At 35.0% G+C, this 27,643-nt stretch overlaps 2 protein-coding genes across 2 annotated transcripts; both read left to right on the top strand.

Annotated features, from left to right (window-relative positions):
• The first annotated feature begins 305 nt into the window (after nucleotides 1–305).
• Nucleotides 306–2,550, top strand: LOC122585902. The gene is made up of 3 exons (XM_043758019.1): nucleotides 306–1,011; nucleotides 1,097–1,736; nucleotides 1,825–2,550. Exons 1-3 carry the CDS (start codon nucleotides 748–750, stop codon nucleotides 2,367–2,369), a joined length of 1,449 nt encoding a protein of 482 aa, XP_043613954.1. The 5' UTR covers nucleotides 306–747; the 3' UTR covers nucleotides 2,370–2,550.
• A 1,792-nt stretch (nucleotides 2,551–4,342) lies between these two features.
• On the top strand, nucleotides 4,343–9,885 carry LOC122602645 (NADP-dependent D-sorbitol-6-phosphate dehydrogenase-like). Its single transcript, XM_043775247.1, has 6 exons — nucleotides 4,343–4,558; nucleotides 5,373–5,467; nucleotides 5,757–5,874; nucleotides 5,990–6,122; nucleotides 8,404–8,623; nucleotides 9,534–9,885. Exons 1-6 carry the CDS (start codon nucleotides 4,426–4,428, stop codon nucleotides 9,762–9,764), a joined length of 930 nt encoding a protein of 309 aa, XP_043631182.1. The 5' UTR covers nucleotides 4,343–4,425; the 3' UTR covers nucleotides 9,765–9,885.
• The last annotated feature ends 17,758 nt before the right edge of the window (nucleotides 9,886–27,643 follow it).

Raw genomic sequence — 27,643 nt, 5'->3', positions numbered from 1 at the left:
AGGTTCAAAGTCATTTTGATACTTTTGATCTTAGTCAATACTCTGATTTTGACGATTACTCAGATTTAGTTTGGGGTAAAAGTAAAATAGAAGATAAAGAAGAAGAAGAAGGGGGAGAAGATGAAGGAGAGAAAGAAGAAGGGGGAGAAGATGAAGGAGAGGAAGAAGAAGGGGGGAAGATGAAGGAGAGGAGATGGTGAAAGAAACTGTTGAACATCCTTTCATTAATTCATATAATAATGAAGAAGAAGAAGAAGAAGAAGAAGAAGAAGAAGAAGAAGAAGAAGAAGAAGAAGAAAAAGAAGAAGAAAGCGAGAAGAGAAAATTGTACGTGACAAGAAAAAGAAGAAAGAGCCACGAGAGTATAACTGGAATATGCCAGAATTACTTCCACTACCAAAAGAAGAAGAGTTGGTAAAGATACCTGTTGATTGTTACACAAAATTTCTTCGTGTAAAGAAGGATGATTGTTTTGAGACAAAAAAAGATTTGAAGATAGCTTTGTATACGAAGTGTGTGGAAGATGGCTATCAGCTAATTGTTGATAGATCAACCAAAGATCGTTTTGAAACAAAGTGTAGACAGGATAAGAATTGTACATGGCGTATGATTGCGAAGAGGGTAACAGGTTGTGAAATGTTCCAAGTAAGGACTTTCAATGATCAACATATTTGTTCAAGAACCTAAATTTACCCTCACCATAGACAGGCAAACAAAAAGGTGTTGGGTGGATTTTTGTCTGAGTTGATGTTTGTGAAAGGAAAAGTATATAGGGGTCATGAGATTATGACCGACATGAATGCCCAATTCAAGATTAATATATCATATTCTCAAGCTTGGAGAGCCAAGTTTTATGCCTTGGAATTGTTGAGGGTGTCACCAGAAGATTCGTTTGCCCAACTGCCAGCATATTGTCATAATTTAAAGCTGAAAAACCCTGGGTCGGTAACTCATATCAAAACAGATAAAGATGGACGTTTTGAGTTGTTGTTTATCGCCATTGGTGCTGCGGTAATCAAATTACTTTTTCAAACTATCTATTTACTTTAAGCGTTTATCACATCTTTAATTTATTCTCATTTTTCTTAATTTGTAGATACGTTCATTTGTTTCTTTCCTGCGACCAGTTATTATAGTTGACGGGGCACATCTAAAAGGCCGATATCTTGGAACAAACTTATTAGCAGTAGGCATGGATGCTAATAATGGGATACTACCAATAGCTTACGGAGTTGGAAAATCTGAAACCTCTGAATCATGGACATGGTTTATGGGGCATCTTAGGGATTGCATAGGTAATGTTAGCAATTTGACAATCATTTCTGACAGGGCAAACTCAATTGATACGACTATTAGAAGGTGTTTTCCAGATGCTTTTCACGGCCTATGTGTTGTTCATTTGCTTAGAAATCTAAAAGCAAGGTCTGCCAATATAAAACATCATTCATGGACATACTGGAAAGCGGTCAAAGCTTATCGAGAAGTGGACTTTAATAGGCATATAAATCTTTTGAGAAATGTTGTGCCCGAGTGTGCTCAAACACTACAAGAGTTTGGGTTTGAAAGATGGTCAAGAGTACACGCACTTGGAGCAAGGTATGGTTTCATGACATCTAATAGTGCAGAATCAATCAACTCTCTAAGTCGCCATTCAAGAAAATTACCCATTACCATGTTAATGGATTTTTTCTGTGCATCTCTTCAAGAGTGGTATTATAGGAAAAGAAATATTGCAGGTATTATTTGTCTAACAATCTCGCTTATTATTACTACTGTTTATAAATGATGATATATTCTAACTAAATTACTTCTATAAATGTACAGAAACATTGGAACATCGTGCTACACCATGGACTGAAAAAAAGATTGTAAAACGTGTTGTGAAGTCAACATCATGGAGAGTTGAACCATGTTCAAACACATTATTTCAAGTTATAGATCATAAGCTGAATGGGCTTGTTGATCTTGATGCAAAGACGTGTACCTGTGGTAAATGGCAAATTTCTGGTTTTCCATGTGGCCATGTGATAAAAGTTGCTCTTCATCTAAACCAAGATGATTCAACTATATACGCTATGGACGGCTACACTTCAGAAGTATATCGACAAACTTATGCCGAAATTGTCTATCCCATACCACATCCTTCTGAATCGGAGATACCAAATAACTTACAAACAGTTCTGCCACCAGTCATGGACAAAAGACTACCTGGTCGACCCAAAAACTTTGATTGTATACCGTCTAAGGGTGAAGAGAGAAAGACAATAACATGCAGTCGTTGTAAGGAACACGATCATACAAGGCTGACTTGTGGTGCACCCATGCCATCACAAACATCTTTTCCTACACCGAGAGAGTATGGTTCTTAATCAAGATCAAAATCAAAAGGGAAATCAACATCGACTTCACACTCATCTCCTTTCGGTACTGTTAACTTAGGGGAATATTAGTATTATGTTTCTAATATGTATTTGAAGCTTTGTATCCATGGACTATGTAATATACTAGTATGTTTGCTTTAAAAAAAATAAACTAGTATGTTTAAAAAAATCTTGCGATATTGCGGTTTTTTTTTTAACATTTCCTTCCTTTTGATTCGTGACTTTCAGGTATTTGAATAAAACACTTATACATTTAGCAAAGGGAGAGACATGCTTAGTAATGACATGCTAGGCAAACACACAAAAACGTTTTGTTGTATAATAACTACAAGTGATAATATCATAATGGACAACTATTATTATATACAATACTTCTTCAAAGAATATGACATATATTTTACATAATTATTAGCTATGTATTGTTATATGTTAACTACTCCAGTGAATGGTGAATATGAGAATCATGTGGTGTGATAAAATGCAACAAGTCTAAAAGTCATTTCTAACATATTTGCTTTTGATTATATATATATCTCCTAAGTGTCCACATATGATTTTTATCAACTATGTTTACATGGTGTGTTTGTCCCACATTGAATTAAGAGGAAAATAATAGTGTGTTTATAAATGGTAGTTGATGAAAGTATTCAAATGGTTTAAAACATATATAGAGGGAAACATTAAATATTATGTTGTATCTATATTTATATCTTGACAAAGCACTTAGCACTTGGAACCTTTGCATCCTTGTTTCCATTTCCTTAAATTTGAGGACCCCCGTTTTTTGTATGTGACGATTCGGCTAAGTAATGTCCTGCTATTTGGTTTTAGAGTGTAGTTTACTAATCAATATTCAATACTTATTGATTTTGGCAAAAACAAACACATTCCTTTCTTCTATCCTTATCACGTTCTCAGCCATTTTATAGCAACACATTCAAAAATCGAAAAAAAAAAAAAAAACAGAATCGCAATAATACCAATAATCGCATTGCGAACCTGCAAATCTCATTGCGAACCTGCAAATCGCATAGCGATCATGATCAATCGCATAGCGATCCTTCAAGTCGCATTGCGATTTTCCGAATATTGCGAGCTTTTTATTGCGATTTCAAAGAATCTCATTGCGATTTTGTGTCTCTTTATGCGATTTTCATGAAATATTGCGATTTATATGACTATTTTGTGATAATCCCAAAAAACTTGGCTATTTTGGTACAATCGCAACGAAATTTGGCTATTATCGGGATTTAAATAAATGATAACATAAAAAAGTTATTTTCAACCAAAGAAAAGAAAATTGATATAAGAAAGAATTAAACTCGTATAATTTATAGTTATATCCTTGTTATTTACACCGTATTCAGTTACAATGTTAGATTAATAAACATATATTAGTTTTTTCTTCTTAATCCCTCCATATTTAGAAGGAAAATTTAGGGATAAAAGTCACTACTTTTCTTTTCCATTCTTTTTCTTTTAAATAGAACTTAAAAATGTCTTTTCGACAATTTTTTTCTTTTTATTTTCTTTTCAGTCAAAACCAAACTCAAAAATGCAATGTAAGAAATGAGTAGATGTAACACATCTTTTAATGCGTATGAGTCCCAACAAAAAATCTGTTTTCTAAAATATTTAAACTTTGCATATCCAATTATATTTTCCGGGACGGGTCAATAGAGCTTTATTAACAAAAACCCATAAAAATATCGGTCGGATATAAAATATCGGCAGGTTTATTTTGACCAATTTAACCGATTAACCGATTAAACCGTAAACAACAGATATCGGTTGGACATCCAATCCGGATCAGAAAAGATCGCATTTTATTGTCATTTATACTTGGGATAATCTAGATCGTTGATCAAATATGATCGGACTGGCAGACGACCGTAGATCAAATAAGATGCACTAAATTTTTAGCAAACCAGCAGTAGTCCAGTCAAAACATCAAAGACCATTTTCTCTCCTCCATCACACACATACACATACACACACACACAGTGTTTATAAAAAATAATAATAAAAAAAAAAGTGCAAAGAAATGGCGATTACTTTAAACAGCGGATTCAAAATGCCAATAATAGGACTGGGTGTATGGCGTATGGAAGGCAAAGATATCAAAAATCTTCTCATTAATGCTATCAAACTCGGTTATCGCCATTTCGATTGTGCTGGTAGTATTTCTATCTGCTTTATTTGCTTATTTTTTTTTAATGATCTGATTAATTATTGCATTATCACACTTTTTTTTTACATATAAATATAATATAATAAATTTTTGTGCTGAATCAGAATTAATATTAGTGATTTTAATGAATTGGTGGTAGTAGCAACTAGCAAATAGGGTTAGAAAGTTAATTTATTGTGTTTCTTTTTTTGGTTATTGTATTATATTATTATTATGGCCTAACAGGCTAACAGGTACTAAGTGGATACTTGATAGTATTTGTTACTGTAAATTGCAATATCAGGTTAGTGGCACATTTAAACACCTTTTTTGGTACATCTTTTTTTTTTTTTTGGAACTTTTATAAGTTTTGGGGCTGGTCACTGGTGAGATTTTTGAGCTTTTGTATCTCTTTTTCTTAGAATAAGTTTTGATTTTGGAACAAAGTGCTGAAACTAAAATTGTGTAGTATGGTTGTCTGAGTAGTAGTAATTCATATATATTGTTACGATCCAAACATAAATATGTAGCTGAACCGCTTGTCCGACTAGTTAGGTACTTAGGCATCAAATGTATAGGTTGCATGATGCAATATGTGCTCTTCATCTAGATGACGAAAAGAGTGTTGCATCTTCAGTTATCATTGTCATTTATTTTGTATTTGACATGAATGATGCTCAACTTTTTAATGTCAAAATTCTCTCTGGGATTACAATACCACGTTAAAAGGATCAAATAAAAACTCGTTAGTGGTCTAAAAGGTTACTGTTTTTAATATCGGAATGGTGGTCACAATGTTCTAATCCGAATTCTTGTTGCAGCTGATTACCAAAATGAAACGGAAGTCGGGGAGGCACTAGCCGAGGCATTTAAGACTGGATTGGTGAAGAGAGAGGACCTCTTCATTACTACAAAGGTTTGTACTTTATCAAATTTATCAGTTTAGCTAAGGAGGCAATTTCAACTAAAATATTTACTAATGGGTCAATTTTTTTGTTAATGAATGGTCAAACGAAAAAGGTTAGCTACTAAGGATATCTAAAGTTTAAAATCACTCAAAGCATACTTGACTCTTCACAACCTCTTCCTTTTTCTATAAATTCTGGATAAATAATATTAATAATACTTTTAATAGAAGAAAAACCGACAAAAATACCTTATAACGCAGATTTCTTTTTTTTTTTCATTTGTTATCTTGATTTCAGCTATGGAACTCAGACCATGGACATGTTATCGAGGCTTGTAAAGCCAGTTTGAAAAAGCTTCAACTAGACTATTTAGATCTCTTCCTTGTTCACTTCCCCATTGCAACAAAGCATACTGGTATCAATCATGATGTCCTTTGATTATTAATCGTGTATAGTTATATATATGTATTATAAGATAGTTTAGTTTTAAAACTTGTGACTCTGGGTGTTCGATTTTCTGCTTTTTGTAGGAATCGGTACAACTGATAGTGCGTTGGATGAAGATGGTGTCCTGGACATTGACATTGCCATTTCCTTGGAGACTACATGGCATGCTATGGAAGAAACAGTCTCTTTGGGCTTGGTTCGCAGTATCGGGATCAGGTAAATGCTGTAGTTGTGTTTTGAACATTCATAGAAGTTTGACATTTTAGATCAGACCTCCAAGTTTTCATAGTAAATTGATATGGGTTCATATGGATTTTAGGACTGTTCAGTTCTGTGTTTGCAAAATGACCATTGTCATTTGAATGATAAAATAATCAATTGATTTTAGGTTAGGAACGGTCACCTCTTACCATGTTTGTTTCAGTATTCAGTTTCATAAAGCTTAGGAAGTCTGATTACTTTGACCATAAATAATCAGAAAATCACCAAACACTTGCAACTGATCATTGTTACTTCAAGTCACAAATCCATTAATTCCACATACACATCAGCCTTTTTTTATTATTAGGATCTCATATTAATCGAAAAAAAGTGGAAGTTTAGTATACTTTGACTTCTAGATCATCTTGTACATTTATACTGAAATCCAGTGTTGTAAAACTCAGCCTAATTGGGTCAAAACTCAGATTTGACTAGTGACTCGGCGGTCAAATGGTCGTTTCAAGCCGGCTTGGACTAAAAGTAGGTCATCGGGATCTGACTCAGGTTAACAAAGGTCATACATGGCTGATTCGGGTCAAAGATGGTCAATATACATTTTTTATTTTATAAATGAACTTTTAACGAAACATTAAATTAGTGAAGGTAATTGTTTTATACAAATTAAATTTGAACTTTGAAGTATTATGTTAAAGTTACTAACATTTTTATGTTTAGTTTATAGTTTCTAGTCTATTTTCTAATTTTCAATCAACTTATAGTTTCAAAAATTATATATTTTGTTTTATATAAAATGCCAATCCGGGATACCCCCGACTCTCCAAGTCAAGTCCAAACTTCCAAAAACTCGTGACATCCCCCCTCACTGGGTTGACCCCGAGTCACGGGTTTCCCAACCTTGGTGAAATCCCAATTTTAAGAACCATCATATTCCATAGTTTACAACATAATTGTCAAATATGTCTTAAATATTCCATTATTATATATATACTAAATACCTATGTAAATGTACAAGTACCTTATGCGTGGAATGTATAAGCTTTTAAAGCACATACTAATTTTAACCAAATTTCGTTTTAACCCCTTAAATTTAAACCAAATTTCGTTTTAAGCCCCTAAAATTTTTATTTTTAAACTTTTACCCCACATCAAAGTTTTCGCTTTCATTTTCGTGAAACCAAACTTTTATATTCTCATGTTTTCATCAAACAACTTTCACACAGTTACGATTTTACTTTTAAACATTTGGTTTTTGATTATTTTCATTTGTCTTTTTATACATATAGCGTTTTCATTATACATTAACTTTTGTCATCGATACGTCTTACGTTCATGTTACATTTAAAACATTAATATAGTTATTGTTCATGTTTTTATACATCTTAATATTCTCTACATTATTTTTATTGTATTGCTACATGTTTACTTGTTTATTTAATTAAAGTTTTCATCTTTTAACTTGTATCTCAAATCAAAAATTTTGTTTTCATTTTTATTGATACTAAACTTTTGCTTCTCAGGTTTTCATCATACAATTTGTACACCATTATGGTTTTACTTGTAAAGTTTTAGTTTTTTTATTATTTCCTTCTGTATTTATACATATATATATAACGTTTTTAATATATAACAATTTTCATGATGCTTACGTCTTACATTCATGAAACATTTAAAACATTAATATAGTTATTATTTGTGTTCTTATACGACTTATTATTCCTTTACAATATTCTTAATGTTATTGCTAGATAGTTAGTTGTAATTTTTAAAGTTTGAGTTTGAATATTTGACATAAATTTGCCAAAACTTTATTGTATACCCTATGCTTCCTCAGGGCCCTCACTTTCTCACTCAACTCACCCAGACGCTCGCCAAAAAAATCCCGCGGCAACGCGCTGGGTCAACAACTAGTTAATATCAAATTAGCAATTTAGAATTACTCTCTTTTTACTTCAAACATCTTGTACAATTGAAGTATGAAGTCCACCCTTTTACTTTTTGATTTTAACTTTAACACCCAACGAGGGATTTTTCTTTGCCACGGAAGTAGTAATCTGTCAACTTGTATCAGTTACCTAATACTTTATATGGATACGAGTTTAACTGCAGATCAATGCTTTGTTTGTGGTTCAGAACCTGATTATGAATGTTTTTTAAGATTCCATTTTGATTTGGTTCATAATTAGTTTTTCGTTTGGCTTTCATAGTATAGTAATATTTTCATAGATTATAAGGAATACCATTTTCATGAGGACTAACTTTGGTCATATCTATGCAGCAACTATGACATTTTCTTGACCAGAGATTGCTTAGCTTACTCCAAAATAAAGCCTGCTGTAAACCAGATTGAAACACACCCTTACTTCCAGCGCGAGTCTCTTGTTAAGTTCTGTCAGAAGCATGGAGTTGCAATTACGGCCCACACCCCCCTTGGAGGGTCAGTCGCTAATACGGAGTGGTTTGGTTCGGTCTCTTGCCTGGATGATCCAGAACTCCAAGTAAGTTTTCGCTTGTGCTCCTGTGTTTTTCCATCTAACTGTTTAACTTTTAAGGTTTGAATGCGTTAACTTTCAACATTAGAAAGTGATCTAAATTGTATAATATTTCTTTTTCTGCTGCAAATACAAGAAGTTGGCTTAAATCTGTGACTAGTTTTATATCAAGCATTTAAGCATAAACTAATTACCTGGTTAACTTTGGAACTCAAAGATTTGTAACAACTCAGGGGGTTGACCCTGAACTCCCAAGATTGTAGTGAAACTATATGGATGACCATAGAGGCATAGAAGTTAAATATTATTTGGATTTTGGAGTAATGTTAGACACTCCTAAAAGCCCTCTTAACAGTAATCATAATTTACAAAGCACATATGACTATGGAGCGATAGTTTATTGAGAAAACCTACAATCTTCTAATTATAGTAACCCGTAGAGTGGGTGAGACTTCAAAAGCAAGTGAGGGACATAAAACTAAAATACTTCGAAAAAACCTTTCTCTTCATTCTTCTCACTGCAAATGACATACAATCCATAATAAAAGTAAAGTGGTTTCTTAATTCCTAGTTTAATGCACAAAATGGGAAAATGGATGCATGCACGTGGGAACAAAACTAATTAAACAAAACTACTAAATTTGAATGTCTTCAGCGGCTAACCGTGGGCTTCATTCTTGACAAACTCTAATGTTTGTTTTATTTGTTTCTGGATCGTATCAGGGCTATGGCATATATCTAAACATTTGCAGATTTTTTAAAGTGTAAAGTAATCAAAGAAGTCAAAATGTTGGCATTTGAAGTCAAATTTATCAAAGAAAGCATAGGCTCAACCTCAAAAGTCAATTCATGTTATATATTTGCTGGGTATATGAGTGCTAAGTGGTAACTTATTTCAAAATTTCTTTGTGATTAGGGCTTAGCTGAGAAGTACAAGAAGACCGTCGCTCAAGTGGTTCTTCGATGGGGTATACAACGAAACACCGTCATCATCCCCAAATCATCAAAACTTGAGCGACTTGAAGAGAATTTCAAAGTGTTTGACTTTGAGTTGTCAAACGAGGATATGGAGCTCATCAAGAACAAGGACCGAAAATACCGAACCAATAACCCTGCTAAGTTTTGGGGGCTTGATCTATATGCTTAAACAATAGCCAATCATACTTTCGTGGTGTAAGCTCAGTTTTTCCAAAACAGTAATCGGATTAGGCATTTAAAGCCAACTATTAAATAATGCACTTTTTAATACTAATGTTTGTGATCGGAAATATTTTTTCTTGCTAGCGATGAAAGTTTGTAGAAGGAGTTTGGCGTTGGGCTAGTGGTAATATAAGGTGTGATATTAGAAAAAAAAATACTTGCTACATGATGATGGACTCCAAACAGAAGTTTTTACCGGTTTTAATCCCCACAATAGACATTTTTAAAGCTTGGTCCTAAAAAAGATATTCGGGACAAATTGGATTACTTTCCAATCAAATAGAAAAAAAAAAAAAATGTTTAGACTTTAGAGTATTGTATGCATGTGCTTTTCAAAAACTTTCGAGTATGATGCTGTTCTATTAATCAAGTTGTAGATTCTTCATTGTTCACATATTATAAGTACTAGAGTCATATTCATTCAATGTAAGGTGGTACATAATTGTACATTTTTTCAGCCACGATGGTCGGGGGATAGTATAATTAGGGGTGTTTATATCGTGGTCCAAACCGAAAAACCGAACTGACTTTGGACCGAAACTGAGTAGAACTGAGGTCACCGGTCCAGTCCACGGTTCCTTAATTTCATGCCATTCGTTTTTCGGTCCGGTCCGGTCCATGTTTAACCCGAGAAAACCTTCGATTTGGACCGAACCGAGAAATATAATTAGAATGTCAATTCAATATTTAAGTTTGAGTAGGATTTCCACTCGTTCTACTTGGCATTTGTTTAGTAAACAAGATATCACTTCTTTTTTTAATCTCAACAAATCACGTAATGTACGATTCCAAATGACCTTTGTTTCCAAATAATTATCAATTTATCATTCATCAATATTATATACGAACAGACAGAATAGTAAACCCAGCAAAGTAGCAACAGCAAACTTCACTTTTGACTCTTAAGTTCAATAGGCTGTAAGCTTTTGTTATAATTTAGTCCAGTTATATTTTTTTATTATGAGTTTTTAATTGATAGATAAATAATAGATATACACATATTGTACCATATTATCATGAAAATCGAGTAAATCATATCACAGTATATTATGTTTACATGACTTTTAGATTATAATGATAGACACAGACACAGTACGTCTCATTCGCAGTTATGTATATCTCTTTCACTATGCATCTCTATCTATAGGATTAGTAGCATGAAATATATATGTGTATTCTACTTGGTCCTCGGTCCAACCTTTCGAACCCGTAAACCGAGTATAAACCGAGCATGGACCGAACCGAAGACAACGGTCCGGTCCTCGGCTCTAAATTTCCACTCAAACGGTTCTCGGTCCTTATTCTGATACATATTGTTTAGTTTTATATTTTAGTTGGGTTGATATGTGTAAGGTGCCCTATTGTTGCGTGGATCGTAATAAGACGCGATTCGTTATGTCAAGAGTGCGGAATCCTCTTGAGATAACTAGATTGCTATTGCCTTTTGTTAATTAATAAGTAATTAATCAACCCAAGGAGATGCACAAGGCTTGTGGTTCGTGTAGGAGAACACACGAAGCTTAAGTAGTTGATTATCGATGTGTCGTATTTTATGCCCATTTCCCATAGCTTAAGTAGTTGATTATCGATGTTTAAGATTCGTTTTCGTATATATTTGGTGCGTTTATGGTATTTGTTAGTGTTTCAGGTTGATAACAGGTACCTAAGCGATAATCTGGAGAAAATAACTTTTTGGAGCCAAAACGAGTGCTAACGGATGAATTTTGGAGCGTTTGGGTGGAGAAATAAGCTGGTCAACAAAATTCAAACTTCATTGCGTCGCAACTCATTGTTGCGCCGCAACAGATATGTCATAAATTGAAGTTGCGCCGCAATAGGAAGTTGTTGTGCCGCAACACCTCAAGTCTTCAGCCAGCTCAAGTCAATAAAAGTCAAAGTGAACGCAAAAGTCAAAACTCATTGCGCCGCAACAAGGCTCGAATCTGCAGAATTTTGGAAACATATATAAAGCGTGTTTCATCATTCCAAAACCCTATCTTCTATTCTCTGGACGACTTAAAGCATATTTTTGAAGGGTTTTTCATTTGAAATCATTCTTTAAAGATTACTAGCATGATCGGAGATTTGTTTAGCCATTAGTTATCATTATCAAACGATTTTCAACATTCGGTACAATATGTTTTCATATATTATTGTTTGTTTTTATTCGTATTATAATATGAGTGGCTAATTGCCTTTTCATCCATCTTGATGGAGTAAGACAATATGTAAGGATTGCACAATATTTTATAATTCAAGTGATTTGATTTAACGTTGTGTCGTGATCTTAATCTATTAATTCTTTGTTATTTAAATATTGTTGGCGGATAATTTGTATTCAAGCTTAGTGGCAACTAGGGTTGGGTAGAAGTTATTTTGATTGCTTGGATGGAAGCAGTTGGTTCTATGACGGGTACAGTAGAAGGCAACTAATAATTAATAATAATTAATCGGTTGATAGTTGGGTACAATCAATAGACACAATTGTTATCTGAAATGACCAAAACCATTGTTGAACTAGATAAGTTATAAAAAGGCGTCTCGGGGTACCGGTTTTAATAATTAAACTAGTTTATACAAGAGAGTCGAATAAGTTGTAAACTTGACGGGTACGAGGTTGAAGATTAATTTGAGTCTCGGTTATTTAGTCACTAATTGAATTCGAACTTCATCAAACGTGCAATCTTAACGTGTTGTCGAACGAAATCAAGATGGATGACTTTTAAATTATTGTTTAAAATCAAAACTCTCTCTTGCGATTGATCCTTCGGGATTACTAACAAATTTCACTAACTCTTGCAACGTGGCAATTTAGCCACAAAACCCCCTTTTCTCTTGAATCACATTTCTTAAGACAATTGCTTACAAAAAGTCCTTGTGAACGATCTCGGATTTACCGGTTCCTATACTGCATACGAACTGGTACGCTGCCCGTAAGTGTGTTGTAGTCAATTTTCCAGTGATTCGTGTTTTATAAATTTTAAAGCTAGATTTCACACATCAAGTTTTTGGCGCCGCTGCCGGGAACTTATATTAAGTAGTTGTTAGTTTTGTAATTCCATCCTTCCTTGCATTCATTTGTGAGGAAGTTATTTGTTTTTAATAGATAGATTTTATTTTAGTTTTAGTTTTGTTTTGTTAGTTTCTGGTGCGGTTAAAGGTATTTCTTGTGGTGCGTGTACAGGTGCTTTGTTAGTTGATGAACACAAGATCCTCTGGTAGACCTTTGCTTAGTCCCCAGTCTAATCCCGGGAAAGCCAGAAGACGGTTACTAAGATCAAACAACACGGAGCCCTCAAACACAGACCAAATAGATTTAGGAACCGAAAACCGTGACCAACCGGACGTAGACTTGGATCAACATTACTCAAAGAAGGATTCAACGTCCGAAGTTCACTTAAGTACCAAATTCTCCGAAGGTAGTGGTTTGTTCAAAACTGGTGACAGCTCAGAGGAAGAAGATAATCAGGATAAAACTCATCAACCGGATTCAACAAAAATTCCTCGCGCAAATCTTCAAGTAACTCAACCAGTTAGAGTAAGGAGAATGGGTGATCAAGAACCGGTAAACCCCAGCAACCGTCTTTGCGGTGATCGTAGGAGAAATGTATCCACTAATAGGGGTATTCCTATTTGCCTTCCAACCACCGGAGTCAACTTTTCTCTCTAAGGAAGTCATTTGAAAAGTGTGGAGGAAGAGAAGTTTGATGGGGTGACTAATAATGATCCATATGGCCATCTAGAGAGGTTTGAGAAAATTTGTAGGTTTTACCACTATGGCGCGAACCAAGATGATAATGTGAAGCTTGAGCTTTTTCCACTCACTTTATGTGGAGGAGCTAAGGCGTGGCTCAAAGAACAGCCAGATGATTTGTATACCACTTGGGACCAGCTTCGTGTTGGGTTTATTGATGAGTTCTATTCTATAAGGACTCAAAGACAAATGGAAAACAAGATCCGGTCATTCACTCAAGATTCAGGGGAAGATGTAGTAGATGCTTGGAAACGGTATAAGGAGATGACCAGGAATTGTCCAGAAAATAATCTGAACACAGAAGCAGTAGTTGAAATCTTTTATGACGGTTTGCTCAAGAGAACTCGAAGGGAACTAGCTGGGGCATTTGGAGGTAGTTTGAACAATGTGACCCCGGCTGAAGGTTACAAAATCCTAGATGATATGGCTAAGGAGTTTTCGGATCGTGAAGAACTTGTAAGTATGAGAACTGGTGGTAAGACTGTGGCAAAGCTAGAGAGTAGTGAAGAATCAAGTTTGGTTGCTGAAGTCAAAGCCCTCACAAAGCAGATGAACGAGAGGTTTGACAACCAAGATGTGAGATTCAAAAGCATTGAAAGGGATGTTAAGGTAATTGCTGATGGGTGTGACTACTGTGGAGACTTGCATTATTCAGAGGGTTGCCTGGATAAGCCGGCTCAAGAAGTCAACTATGTCCAGAATCAGCAAGGAAACTTTAACCAGAATACCAGTTATCAAAACCGGTCATCATAACTTTAATGCTAATAATTCTGGTTTTAGTGGAAGCAGGTTCAACAATCAGCAGAATGCGAATGCTGAATTGAGAGATATCATGAAGGATTTGGTAGGTGCTCAGAAAGCTACCAATGAGAAGATGGCCTCTCAATGGGATGCTATGACTACTAGATTGGATGGTTTGGCTAATAAGCTTGAGCAGAGCTCGAAGAGTACTCAAGCAACATTTCAGGATATTGAGGCGAAACTTGAAAGGCTAGGAACTTCAAACAGGCAGCCCGGTACCTTACCGAGCAATACTCAGCAAAATCCTAAGCCTCGACAGAACAGCCAGGGATCAGGAGCCAAATACAACCATCCGAACGCTAGGAATGAACAAGTGAACGCAATCACAACAAGAGCAGGTAAAACTTATGACTCTGTAAATTCTTTGCCTTAGGTTGTTACTCCTCTTGTGCAGGTTGAAGATGAAGGAACTGTTGATGAAGAGATCGAGATACCCCCTAACTTGGAAGATCTATGGAGTTTTTTCTTATTTCTTGTTCTTTTGGAATTAAATTGTATAAGGCATTGGCCGATCTTGGTGCCAACATTAATTTAATGCCTTATTCGGTCTATAAGAAATTGTCCCTAGGTGAATTGACCCCGACCTGCATGAGCATTAGGCTTGCGGATAGATCATTCCAATATCCTATGGGGATAGCGGAAAATTTGCAGATTAAAGTGGGTCGTATGATTTTCTTGGTAGATTTTGTTATATTAGAAATGGAGGCGGACGTCAATGTACCTCTCATCTTAGGCCGCCCATTCCTTATGACCGCCGATGCTATCATCCGGGTTAAGGCCAAGGAAATTTCTTTAGGTATCGGTGATGAACGAGTTGTGTTTAATGTTGATAGGGCTCTTGTAGATGCAGATTCGTTGTGACAATCGCAACATAGATTTGATTATTGTTTATGTTTTAGGAACTATGTTTGTAATCATTTAAATAAGAACTTGTGTTGATATTTAATGATTACGTTTGAACTTCAATATTATATCTGTTCGTGTTTTGTATTGTGTTTGTGTGTTATATATTGTTTTGCAGGTACAAGAACATAGAATCAAGGTTTATAAGTGTCGTAGAACACTTAAACGATGATTGGATGTTATGTACGAGCCAAACGAAGTCAAACAAAGCACCAAAGGGTCGAACCTCGTGCTGACGTCATCAGCATGAAGAACTGACCCCGTGCTGACGTCAGCACGAGGTATATCGATTGGTTGCTTAATCGGGCCTAATACGTAATTAAGGCCGAAGCCCACACGAACCCAATACCTATTAGTATAAATACAAGACCTAATCTACGAAATTAGGTGAATGATTTTCGAATCCTTGTTAGTTATTCACGAATTTCAGAGCTAAGGTTAATTGTTCCTTCGTGTGTTCTCCTACACGAACCACAAGCCTTGTGCATCTCCTTGGGTTGATTAATTACTTATTAATTAACAAAAGGCAATAGCAATCTAGTTATCTCAAGAGGATTCCGCACTCTTGACATAACGAATCGCGTCTTATTACGATCCACGCAACAATAGGGCACCTTACAAGTGGTATCAGGCAGGTTGATTACCAGAAGGTTTAAGATCGTTTGATTTGCTATTGATTGCAAATTCGTTCGAAATTCATGTTTTTCCTTTAGTTCGTGTGTAACTTCGCGCAACCTCGTGCTTACGTCAGCACGAGGTGATCCTTGCTTAGTGCCTACGTCAGCACTAACCTGACTTCGTGTCAACTTCGCGCCACGTCTGCACGAACTGATCTTCGTGCTCAGGAGCGTGACCTCGTGTGTCTTCGTGTCATGTGCTTCTCGCGTGACTTCATGTTCTTCGTGTCACGTGCTTCTCACGTGACTTCGTGTTCTTCGTGTCACGTACTCTGTAACAACACTAATTAATTACTCGAATTCACATCCACAATTGCGTTTGGTTAGTGTGTGTGTTCTTGGTGTTTGTGTGTGTTTTTAGAGAGAATTTGGATTAAGAGTATGTTATTCAGGTGTAATGGTATGAGAAAATTCAAAAGTTATGTGTGTTGTTGATTTCTAAGGGATTCAGGGCTATTTATAGTCTAAACAAACTAACAATGCTAATAATCACAATTAGCCCCTCAACCTTAGAAATCATCAACTCATGACTTAACAACAAGTAAGTCCATAACTTAAATTACAATGTATCACTACTTTTGGATTTCTAACATTCTCCCCCTTAGTGATATATTGTAAGGTCTGAAGTACGTGTTGTTTTGTCTTGTAGGAATGAATTTGATGAGCCCGGTGATGAAGATAATTGGTGAGTTGAAACAAGCCTTCAAAGCTTTCTCATTGTCTTTGGAGAACTTGATTCAGTATTGGTCTTGGACTTCTTGATGTTAAATCATTTGTCGATTCTCAATGTTCTTTGTGAACAGAGAATGATGAGTGTGTGTGTGTATAAATCTTCGAGGATTGTTGAATCACAGATCAGAGTTGTCTTTTGAAATGCGGAAGATATGAATTTGTCTTGAATTCTTCAATCTTCGAATCTTGAAGTCTTTTATTTGAAGTCTTGGAATGAATTTTCAGAGATATGTACTCTCCCCCTTGATGTGTGCAATGTAGCTTTTGGTAAAATGTTGATGTATGACTTTGAAGATCTTGTATAAATTGAATTGATGAGGACTCTTTTGAAGCTTTTCTTCTTTGTCTTAAATCTTCAATTTTTTTCTTTTGAAGCTTTGATCTTTGTCACATCATCTTAAGCACTTTTGAGAGTAAACATTTGAATGAGGATTTGAAAAGTTTCTTATGAAGTAATCATGCTCCTCCTCAATTCATGAGTAATCATAGTCTCTTTGATTTTTGAAAAAATCTCTTGTTAAATCTTCAATGTATATCCTTTTCTTTCGAGATGAATAATCTTCAAGTTAAATTAGGAACCCTTGCAGTTTGGAATGAAATTGACAAACAACCTTTGAAGAAGAATGATGAGTTGATGTCACAAATGAAATTTGAGATAAAAGAACTCCAAATAAACTTGAAAACTTCCAACAAGAAGCTGAATGATAGTATCTCTAAATGTAACAGAAACAACCAAACACAAACTTTTCTCCTTGTCCTTATCAATCATTCTAATTTCTTCTCTTAATTAATAATCAATCATACTATTTTCTTCCCCTCATAATGACAAAGTTGGGAATCAATGTCATTATGCAAACATTGATTGATTCAAATGTTAAAAGAAATAAGCATGACTAAAATCTAGACATTATGCCCATGGAGAATTATCAACCATCAAAACATCAATCTAACCAAATAAACCAACCCAATTGTTCCTATGGGTGACTAAAATGTAAGATTGAAGTTGTTGGGATAAACATTTTATTATGGTGTTGGTGTTTTCTGTGTTGGGGTGATGAGAAAAGAAACCGGATAATAATGATCCGTTTGCATTCAAAAATCGAAAGGATTAATGAAATTACCGAAAGAAATGTATATCATTTATCGGATTTCCTATGTATCATTGAGAAATGCACAAAGCAAACCTCTAACATAGTTCGGTCTTTTGGCTTTTCAACCTCAAGAATGCTTCAAAGAATGTAAACCATGGTCAGTGTCACCTAAGCGTTCGATAACCATGTTCTACTATCCTTAAAGACTTTTAGGAAAAATCCAAGGTCACAATAGACTTCTTGTTAACTCAATAATTACAAAAATGCAATTATGAGACCTACGTTCAAAGCTGGAAATGATGTTAGCAATGGTAGAATTTCCATTTGATCATCGTGAAATATCAATTAAGATATCACTAGAAATGTTCCGGCTGTATCACAAAGATAAGCATGTATATCACAAAGATATGACGCAAATGTGTCCTAAAGAATGAATAATGATCAAATTAATGATCAAGTATGAGAGCTCTAGACACAAAGTGATCAAATGAAGTCGGGGACTGGAGCAGAGTGTCACCCTTTTTCAATATCAACGTCTTCCAAATGAAGAGTCAATAGAAATGAGAAAATCTCCGTGAGAAGTAAAACAAGCATTTGTTAAGAAACACTTGAGTGGTTAGGTAAAGATGTGCATCGCTTCATTGGGTCCATGAAGGCTTCTTCAATATCGAGATATCAACAAATGACATCCGATAGAAATGTGTTTTACCCAGAAATTTGAGAATTTTAGGGAAGGGTATCAATTCTTTTAACCCTTTTCTCACAACATTATCACCATAACCTCTCACTTTTCGACTTTACTCCCTCCAACTTAGTTGCACAAACTCATCATTACTCAAAAATACCCTCACTTTCTAATGAAAGAAGTGAATACTCAGGGGTTAGAACTCATCGGCGGTGATGAAATTCATAGAGTATATTTTTGAGAAAAACCTAGTCGCTCATGTGCAAACTAAACACCGAACTTCCTTTGAAAAAAAAATTCATCAAATGTGAAAAGAAAATGTTTAAACAACACATTTGAAGTTTGAAAGAGATTTGAAATCACAAACTCCCCCTTAATCTATGCAAATATAGATCAAAAGGATTTTCATAGAAAAAATGGAGCAAAAATGATTTGTGCGAAATCAAAACAAGTTTTATGAAAAGTGAACTCAATCAATTGTTCAAGATGAGACAACTCAGGAGTACACAAAAGGCGCTCAATCCTTTGCTTCTCATATCAACAATTGAGAGTTTTTGAAACAGGTGTAACAAAATTGCAATCAACATCTTGTATTACACATATACATTCATATAAGACCACTTGAAAGTACACAAAGGCGTTCAATTCCGCGTTATCTTATATCAATTTATATGTATAATAACATGAATTAATTCCAATTTTGAAATATAAATAATTTTCTTTTTAAAACCAGGTTGCATACATAGTATATGCAAACGATTTTGAAATAAATAACACAAATAAGCACGGGTTATACACTGAGTGTGCATAAGCCATGAAGTAATAAATACATCATTTTAAGCACGAGTTACATACATAGCATATGTAAGCTACTTTAAAAATAAATAGTTTAATGAAGAACGGGTTGCATACAGAATATACGCAAGCCACTTTTGAAATAAATGAAGAAAAAAATCTTTTTGTTATTTTTCAAAATTTTTATATATTTTTTTTTTATTTGATTTTTGATTTTTTTTTTTTTGAAAAATGAATCAAGAATTCCTTCCATGGTAAAGTGAATCAAGGATCAAGATTTAGCATACCAAGTTTAGAGATTAAGAAATTAAACCTCTTGTCGTCCAGTGGTTTTGTGAACAAATCAGCGAGTTGGTAGTCAGTTCCCACGAAGTAGAGTTCGATGTCACCTTTCTCAACATGATCTTTGAGAAAATGATATCTCACATCAATGTGCTTTAAGCGTGAGTGGTTGACTGAGTTGACAGCAATTGCAATGGCACTTTGAGAATCACAATAGATAGGGACACGATCATATTTTAGACCATAATCGGTAAGTTGTGTTTTCATCCATAACACTTGAGCACAGCAACTAGCAGCAGCCACATATTCAGCTTCCGCTGTTAACAGTGATACACAATTTTGCTTCTTGGATGACCAACTTACAATCTTATCCCCTAAGAATTGTAAAGTACCAGATGTGCTCTTGCGATCAAGTTTACAACCTGCATGATCTGCATCTGAATAGGCAGTTAAATTGAATCCAGTATCCCTTGGATACCAGAGACCAAGATTGGGTGTACCTTTCAGATAACGAAAAATTCGTTTCACAGCTTGGTAATGTAAATCAGTCGGAGCGGCTTGATACCTAGCACACATACATGTTGCAAACATTATATCTGGGCGAGATGCTGTAAGATACAACAACGAACCAATCATGCTTCTATACCTCTTTTGGTCAAATGGTTTCCCATTTTTATCAGCATCAATATTTGTACGAGCAGCCATTGGGGTTGAAATTGAAGAACATGTAGTCATATCAAACTTTTTCAACATATCCTTTATGTACTTACCTTGTGATATAAAGATACCAGTTGGTAATTGTTTGATTTGTAATCCCAAAAAGTAATTCATTTCCCCAATCATGCTCATTTCAAAATGATTGACCATTAGAGATGAAAAATTTCGGCAAAAAGTTTGACTGGTTGACCCAAAAATAATGTCATCAACATATATTTGGACAAGTAAAACATGCTTACCTTGCTTACGAATAAACAGGGTAGGATCAATAGTACCTTTGGTAAAGCCTCCTTTGAGTAAGAAAGTAGATAAGGAATCATACCATGCTCGGGGTGCCTGCTTTAAACCATAGAGAGCTTTGTCTAACCTGTAGACATGGTTTGGCTTCTTAGGATCAACAAAACCTTCAGGTTGCTCCACGTAAACTTCTTCTTTGAGTTCTCCATTCAAGAAAGCTGTCTTCACATCCATTTGAAACACAGTGAAGTTTCTGAATACGACATAAGCTAGGAAAATACGAATGGCCTCCATTCTTGCAACAGGAGCGAATGTTTCGTCGAAATCCACACCAGGTTGTTGGCAGTAACCCTTTGCAACCAATCTAGCTTTGTTCCTTACTACAACTCCATTTTCATCCTTTTTGTTCTTGAAAATCCACTTAGTGCAAATTGGTTCTTCTTTCCTTGGATTTGGAACCAATCTCCATACCTTCAGTCTCTCAAACTGAGCTAATTCATCTTGCATTGCTTTAACCCACTCTGGATCACAAAGAGCTTCAGAGACAGTTTTGGGTTCGATGTTACTCAGTGAAAGTGCAACTAGACACTCATTGACTGTAGTACGGGTGGAAACACCAGCTTGTGGATCTTTGATGATCTGTTCTGTAGGATGATCTTTGCGCATACGTGACCACTTGTTGTCATGAGGAAGAGGATCTTGTTGATGAATGTCAACATTATCATCATTAAATCCAGAGTTCTGTTGAGAAATGGAATCATAGCTCGGAAGAACTCTTTCCTCAAAATTTGGATGATCAAAATCCTGTGGTACATACACATTTGGAGTAATTGATGGATTTGTTGTTTGGATATTTTGAGAAAGTTGTTCTTGAACATTCTTTTGAGAATAAATATCACTTGAAGGTGATTCTTCTTGCTCTTCAGAATTTGAAGATGATTCATGATTGTTGTCAGGAACTGATTCATTTGTTTGAATAGGGTCATTGTTCGGAATTGGTTCATTGATGGCTTGAGGTTCCTTTTTTGAATCGGTTTTGAGTTGTAGAATTCTTCGAAAATAATATCTAGCTCTTCACTTGTTGGAGTTGGATATTTCTTGAACTTTGAAGCTAAGGTAGACGTCCTTGAGGAAGCACTTGAAGTACTTGGATCACTAATTGTTGGTAGCAAACTTTCTTTTTCAAATATCATGCCAGACATCTCGTCAAACCAAACATTCATGGTTTCTTGAATCGTATTTGTTCGCCGATTAAAGATGCGATATGCAATCGATGTCTTTGAGTAACCAACAAAGTAATCTTCGTCACCTTTCCTTTCAAACTTTCCAACATTTTCCCGATCATTCAAGGTATAACAGACACACCCAAAAATATGGAAGTAATTGATGTTGGGTTTGCGTTTGTTAATAACCTCATAAGGAGTCTTCTCATGACGCTGATTGATGATGGACCGATTTTGAGTGTGACAGGCAGTGTCAACAGCTTCAGCCCACATGTTTGATGGTAACTTGGAATAAGCAAGCATTGTTCTTGCTGCTTCCACTAGCGTACGGTTTCTCCTTTCAACGACACCATTTTGTTGCGGGGTACGAACAGCAGAGAATTGGTGAGTAATGCCTTTTGATTTGCAAAATTCATTGAAGATGGCATTTTTGAACTCAGTACCGTTATCTGAACGGATATAACGGACTGGAAGTTGAAGATTCACTTGAGTGGAAGTGATGAAATCGATCAAAATTTGAGTTGTTTCATCTTTTGAAGCAAGAAACTTGACCCAAGTGTATCTTGAGTAATCATCAATGATAACCAGAATATATCTCTTCCTGTTTCTACTTTGTACTTTCATAGGCCCACAGAGATCCATGTGAAGCAAATGAAGAGGTGCCAAAGTGTGTGGAATTTTCTTTGGTTTATGAGAAGTTCTCTTGATCTTCCCAAACGAATATTAACACATGAATCAAAAGTAACATGTCTACCACCATTCAAACCATACAAATAAAATCGAGAATTAACATTGTTTACACCATGCCAAGGCATTGCCTTGGCATCATTAACATTTGTTTTCAAAGATGACTTAAAAGATAAATTGTTTGAAACATCAGAAACAAGCTTCTTCTTACTACCCGCTTTTCTCCTTTGCCTTTTCTTCTTTTTCTCAACTTTAGTGATCTTAGGTACTAATGACTTAGCTACCCATTTAGACTCACTAATCAAGCTCTTTCCACCTGTTGGATTGACACTAAGAAGATTAGAACGAGAGTTTTGAAGCACTTTTATCTTTTTAGACTCTTTTGAAGGTGCATAAACTTCTTGTTTCTTAGGTTTATTATGAGAAAACCAGCCATATCTATCCCTATATCTAGTTGCACCATTTGTAGTATCCCTAGTTAGCAAAGCAGAGCTAGTCCTAGACACTTTAGAAATTGAACTAGAATGAGAGCTAGACGAAGAAACATTTGAATTGATTTCCAGAAGTTTCACTTTGTTGTATTTGATTTTGGGAATGGTCTCAACTTGTTTGGTTTTAACATGCTTTTTCGGGGTAGGACACTTTGTTTTTAACTTATTGATTCTTGGTTTGGTGACAGTCTTTGGTTCAGTCTTGATGAGTTTGGAAATAACCCGTTTCTTTGAATAATATGAAGTTGGAGCTTTGAAAAACGATTTTGGAGATTCCTCTTTTGATTCAACTTTGATTTTGGTAGATTCAATCTTTTTCTCAGTTTCAGAATCAAACACATATTCTCCCTTCATGAATTTATCAAAATCATTTTTGGTGAATGGTGAAACCGGAGAGAATTTTGAAAAATCAGGAGTTTTGTTTTCCAACTTCACACTATTGGTAGTCTCAGGAATAAAATCAACTTGAACTGACACATCTTTGGTTACACAAGAAAATTGAGTAGAAGTATCAATACCTATACTAGCACAAAGCTTAGGGTGAACAACTAACTCTTCAGGAAACTCACAAGTGAAAAACCTAAAGTAGTACCATATCAAAACTAAACTATGTGCAAGTTCGTCATAAGATAAATCAGATTGCACATAATCATCAGCTATTACAGTAGCAGTATTTTGACATGAATACTCAAAAGAATCAGTCAAGGTTTGGGTGGAGGAAACAGTAGATGAAACACAAGTAGTCTGAGTGGAATGGTCTACTAAAAGACTGAAATCAGTTTAGGTAGAAACATTCACACAAACTTTCTTGATATCAACAACAACTAATTCATTCTTTGAATTCGGATTTTGAGACTGTAGATTATGAATAAATTTTTGTTGAGATTCCACCTTTTGTTGTAAACCTTCTATTTGTTTTTCCAAAAATGTGGATGGAACATACAATTTAGTTGATTTAGGTGGGGAAACGACAGATTCTTGGTTTGGAAAATTAGACGCAATCTCTTCTAATTCAAAAATTGATGACTTTTGCGTTTCGTAAGAAGTATTGATGGCATCATAATTAACCAAAAATTTATTGTTTTGAATTTTCTCAACTTTATCAGTCTCAAATTCGTCATCCAATGGACGAATGAATTGTTGAACCATACCAAGTCTCAAAAACTTTTCATCATACAAGGGTTCGATCTTGTCTTTGGCTTTTTGCAATGGAGTGATATTCTCAAATCCCAGCCCAAGAAGAAGTTCTGATTTATCAATCTTTGACTTATTGAAATAGGCAGTGAAATCCAAAAAAGGGTTTTGTTCAACTCTGTACAACTTTTCTTGATAGAAAAGTATATTCTTTTTATGTTCCTCAATTTGTCTTTCAAGATTTTCAATCTCAATGCCTTTTAAAAAACAGTTATGATTTAAATCAGAAACTTTTCTTTCAAGTTCAATTGTTTTTGGTGTAGCTTCTTGAAGCTTCTTATTCAGAATATCAACATCCATTTGTCTCGCATTTGCACGAAGCCATTCATTGGTCTTTTGAACCTCAAGATCTTGATTGGCTTTTTCAAGATCAAGAATGGTCTTTTCTAAATTATGACACTTTTCCAATAACTTAGAGTCAGGAGACGCATTCATTTCACATTCTTTAACCAACATTTGTTCTTTATAGTTTTGAAATTCTTGTTTCATAGCATCATATTCAAAAAGTAGTTTAGAATTTTCTTCAAGAAGTTTTGTGTACTCCCTTTTTGAAAATAAAATGCTATTTTTCAATTTCTTGTTTTTGTTGGCTAAAAAAGTGTAATGATTCGTCAAGTTTGATAAGGCAATTCTACAAGACTCTTTATCCTTAATTGATGAAAAAGTAGAGTCGAGATTTACCTCATCATCGGGATATTCCTCGTCACTGTTGTCAGCCTCCAACATTTTGTCTTTGCTCAACCTTGCCATGAAACATACATTGGCAGACAGATCTTCATCTTCATCATCAGTCAGTAAAAGCCACTTGTCATCTTCAGCAATCAAAGCTTGACCTACTTTAACTTGCTTTGCCAGGAGCATCTTCTGCTTGTAGGATTCATAATTCTTCTTGCGAGGCAGCTTGCAATCCACAGCAAAATGACCAGGAATTCCACAGTTGTAACACTTTTTGTCAGATGTCTTTTCTTTCTCCACGATTTGTTTCTCAGTTTCTGCTTTCTTGTCTCTTTTCTTGGAACCAGTTGTTTCACCTTGTTCAAAACTCTTGTGATGATATTTTTCCTTATTTGGAAATGCACTTATTGATGAAGTTCGAAGATTGTTGTTAGTTGGCCTCGTTTTGAAATATTTTTTCTTGAAATGCTTAGTCACAGCGGCAAGAGCTTGGTAGAATTCATCAGGAACACCTCTTGGAGCCAAGTAATCTTCTCCCTCCTCATCAGACGAAGAAACAACAGTCATTTGTCTTTTAAGAGCCTCAGAAACCTTTCGTTCAACAACCAATGCCAAAGGATCAGTAGATACAACTTCTGGCACTTTGTTGAGTGAATATTTGCTTAGAACTCGTGGCTCATTCAACTTGAAAGATTCATAAAGAGTATGAATGGTGAATTTGGTCAGATCTTGATGTTGTTTGATTTGAGTCCCATAATCTTCCCATTTGGGACCAAGTGCTTTGATAAATTTGATGTTCAGCTCAATCTCATCTTTCTTGACTTTGTTCTTTCTCAGTTCATTGATCACATTGCAAAATCTGTAGTAGACGGACTCAAGAGATTCATTTGGTGATTTCTGAAAATTGTCAAACTCAGTTAAGACATTTGTAGTCGAATTGTTGAGGTTACATCAGAACCTTCCATTTGTCTAGCAACTTCATCCCAAATCTCCTTTGCTGTGTCATAAGAATCAACTGAGCCATAGATCTCATCAGGAAGTGCTTGATATAAGCATGATCTAGCTCTGTTGTCAGCAGCAGTACGATCTCTTTGTTCAGCATTCAAAAGATCAGGAGTCAAAATAGCACCAGTAGTAGGATAACGATGCTTAGCAATTCCATTCATGATTGAATCCTTAAGCATGTGACCATTAGTCTGACGTTCCACATAATCCATGAACCTTTTCTTCCAAAGTCCATAATTACCACGATAAAGAACTGGAGGTCTTGTATCAGTACCTAGAGACAACGCTTCACGAGTAGTCATTTGAAATTGATTTGAATTGAGAATTGAGTTGATTTTGAAGAAAGTATGAAACTTTGAAACGATCTAATTTGGAATGAAGTGAAATGATCTGAATTGAAATGAAAATGAAACGATCTGAATTAAAATGAAAAAGAAACGATCTGAATTAAAATGAAAAAGAAATGATCTGAATTAAAATTGTTTTTAAGAAAGTGAAATGAAACAATTTAGAAAAAGTGGAGAATGAAACGATCTAAATGTGCAGGAATGAAATGATTTCAATGTGTAGGAATGAAATGATCTAAACGGAATTAGGAAGTGAAACGATCTAGAAAGGAATGAAAGGTAGAACGATCTAAAAAGAGATCGTTTTGGAAACTTGTAGGTGAAACGATCTAGAAGAGATCGTTTTGGTTTCACCAAAACTGAAACGATCTAAAAGAGATCGTTTTGGTTTCTTATCAAAATTTTCAAGAAATTGAATTGACCAAAACCAATCCAAAGGATCAGTTAGCCACAATCAATTCTTCACACTACAACCACACTTGTCAAATCGATCAAATTTGAATCGTTTTACAAGCCACAACACTGAAACAACACTAAAATGTAAGTATCAAGGAAAGAAAACCGAAACGATCTAAATGTGATCGTTTTAGCTTTACTCAGTCGTCTTCAACCTCTGAACATGAACAACTTCATTGATGATTTTTAAAATTTCAATATCTTTTGATTTTCTGAGAATTGGAACATGAAACCACTTGCAAACAGTTTGTTTTCACCTCAGAAACGATCCAATTAACACACTTTAGCTTATAACAAAACATAATCAAATCCCAAATTTTAGCGCCAAAAACTCAAAATCTGAACTTTTGATCCAGATCGAATTAGAACACGAAACTTGAGAGAATTATGTTATTAACTATGAGGAATCGAACGGTGAACAAACATTTGTGATTTTATGTGATTTGAGAGGTTAATTTTTTTGATTTTTAGAGAGAGAAAAAAAACGAACAGAAACAAAAAAACAAAATTAAAGGTGATTGTTTGATGATTTGTGATTGAATTCAGTTATGGATCGAGATCAGAATGATGTTTGCTCTGATACCAAATGTAACAACACTAATTAATCACTCGAATTCACATCAACAATTGCATTTGGTTAGTGTGTGTGTTCTTGGTGTTTGTGTGTGTTTTTAGAGAGAATTTGGATTAAGAGTGTGTTATTCAGGTGTAATGGTGTGAGAAAATTCAAAAGTTATGTGTGTTGTTGATTTCTAAGGGATTGAGGGCTATTTATAGTCTAAACAAACTAACAATGCTAATAATCACAATTAGCCCCTCAACCTTAGAAATCATCAACTCATGACTTAACAACAAGTAAGTCCATAACTTAAATTACAATGTATCACTACTTTTGGATTTCTAACATACTCCTCGTGTGACTTCGTGCCACACGATCTACGTTGTTATTTCGTTTAATTTGTCACCAAAAGATTCGAAATGACTACCTTACCAGCTGCCACAAACTCACCCAATGCCCTACTTATCAGCCAGATGATCATGCACGATCATGAGGTTGGTCGGGGTAATACACCT

Source organism: Erigeron canadensis, chromosome 1 (genome assembly GCF_010389155.1).
Source record: "Erigeron canadensis isolate Cc75 chromosome 1, C_canadensis_v1, whole genome shotgun sequence".
Taxonomy (NCBI): Eukaryota; Viridiplantae; Streptophyta; class Magnoliopsida; order Asterales; family Asteraceae; genus Erigeron; species Erigeron canadensis.
This window is presented reverse-complemented; position numbering and strand designations above follow the sequence as displayed.